General features: G+C 35.5%; 1 protein-coding gene across 1 annotated transcript in view; it reads left to right on the top strand.

Moving 5' to 3' along the window:
- Window positions 1-1,412: 1,412 nt before the first annotated feature.
- The window catches only part of LOC106940579 (teneurin-3), a gene marked incomplete at its 5' end in the record, with an annotated part of 43,720 nt that continues 42,893 nt past the window's right edge, over window positions 1,413-2,239 (top strand). The window contains one exon of the mRNA XM_015023359.1: window positions 1,413-1,484. Within this exon, the coding sequence (XP_014878845.1) occupies window positions 1,413-1,484 (72 nt within the window). The remainder of the gene's footprint in view (window positions 1,485-2,239) is intronic.

Below are 2,239 nucleotides of genomic sequence, written 5' to 3'. Positions count from 1 at the left end.
CAACTTGTGGTTCCAGGTTTGTTCCTAAACAGGCTGGCCAATTTCCCTCCACCGTTTGGATGAGATAAGAAAACTTTGACACAGTTCAAAGAAGACAATGATCACAAAATCACATTAAAGGTGGTTTTAAAATTGATAAACCGTATTAATATTAGGTTTTTGGAATTACTTTTAAATGGATGGATGTTTAAACAACAATTCATGAAGCAGCTCTGCCAGTTCTGATCATTTCCTACAGCTCGTTGGGATTCTGCAATTGTGGAAATTCAACAGTTGCCTGCATTTTTAAATGTTTTTTGCAACAGCGCATTATTTGTGAGTTTACTGCAGATGTTCTGCAAAGATGGTCAAAAGCATTGGGTTTGAAGGTGGCAGTATTTCTTACTTCTCTGCTCTTTCAGATTCATTTAATGTCTGTGCTTGATATCAACAAAAAATTAGCCAAGTACTTTTAAGAACAAGCCTGTTTGAGCGTCCAATCCGTCTCCTTCTGCATGCAGATTTTGCAAGGGGTTTAATTAGATAAATGAATTCATTAGATTAAAAATATCGCAAAATTCCTTGCAAATATTTCTGAAGCATCACCACAAAGTCAGTGATTTTGATTGCAAAAAGTCACAAAAACAATTGTGAAATCTTGTAGGGACTGTCTAATAGAAACATCTGTCTAATATATTGCCATAATTAATTCCATGAGTACGTAAAGCATGTGATTTGTCTGCAATTTGTACATTTAAACATTTGCACCCAGTTCTTGTTTATAAAATCCATTTCAGTTTTACATTTCATAATTTTACCCTGAAAAAAGAACCAGCTGAAATACTTGATTAAAAGCTCCAAGCTAACATGGAATCCATTCTCAGGGCGACTGTATGTAAACTCCTGACAGGCACTGTATACGTGCATACCAGAACAAACTAATGCGGTTTTTGTGAAAAGGCCTTGAGTGTCAACTTGTTCGTAGCACCAAAGTTGCCGTTGGCAGAATGAGCAGAGTGTGTGTGAAGTAGGAGCTCAGAAAGGACAGAAAGATCATCAAGTAACATTTAATTACTGACAGCCTCCGGGTCAATTTATTTCTGTATTTACTCATTGCAAAATATCATTAAACTCGAATGGAGCAAGTCTTGGCAAGCATGCAGTAAGCATAAGATTGAAGACCTACAGATGGAGGCTTTCTTCATAAAGGGGTAAAGGGCCAGGTGGCTCGACATCTGCACATGCTTCATCTGTCCAAGTTCCTCTGTTGTTTTAAGAAGGCAAAATATTCAGATATAATTATATAGCTAAATGCACCAAGTTTCTTGATACCAGTGGAAAGACAGAGCCCAATGTCAATCAGCTTTTATTTTACGTCTGCTGCTCTTGTTCTCATCAACTCTTAAAGTGATCTCTATTTTTATCTTTTCTAGGTATACTGTATAAGGGCAATGGCGAGAATGTCTTTATCTCCCAGCAGCCCGCTGTCATCAGCAGCATTATGGGTAAGTGTAGATTATTTTAACATCTTAACATTGTGAAAAGGTATTATCCTCCTTTGAGGTTTCTTATGTTTTTTTTTTTTTGTTGTTTTTGTTTTTTCCAATTTAATGTTTCACATCAGCAGGTAAATCTTAATATGGCCAAGATAACCGAAGTGAACACAAAAAGCAGTTTTCAAATGAGGCTTTCATTTAAGTAAAAGCTGAATATTTGTGAAATCATGTTAACTGTGATAAACTACATTTTTTTGAAAAGCTGAGGTCATTTCACTGTTTGACCTCTGATATGATAAAAAAAACTGTCTGGCAGCAAGCAATAGATGACAATATTAACTCAAAAAGTAATAAATCATGCCGTGAAAACAAAACACAAAGGAAGTGTACCTTCTAATCTCAACGCACATTAGCTGCATTTCCATTACAAATGTGTGTAAAACTCTGTTGGTGTTTAGCGAATGTCGAAAAGACACAATTTCACAATTGCAGCATTTCTATTAGATAGGAAACGCAATTAAAATCATGTAAACAAGTTTGTTCATTCAATAAGTTACTAAAATACATGCTGCGCCATGATCCTCTTACCACTTCCTGTCGTCTTTTCCACCAGCAGCAACATCCGGTTGTTGACTTCAACTTATGAGATGCGATGAAAGTGCTCCCATTGCAGTTTTGCTAAATTTTGATACAGCCAAAAAAAAAAAAAAAAAAAATCCCCTAATCAAAGTGAAAAAACTTTATATAGAAAAAAAAGAATTTTT

This window comes from Poecilia latipinna, unplaced genomic scaffold, assembly GCF_001443285.1.
Source record: "Poecilia latipinna isolate Pla-1442-1.1 unplaced genomic scaffold, P_latipinna-1.0 Scaffold3285, whole genome shotgun sequence".
NCBI classification, from domain to species: Eukaryota; Metazoa; Chordata; class Actinopteri; order Cyprinodontiformes; family Poeciliidae; genus Poecilia; species Poecilia latipinna.
This window is presented reverse-complemented; position numbering and strand designations above follow the sequence as displayed.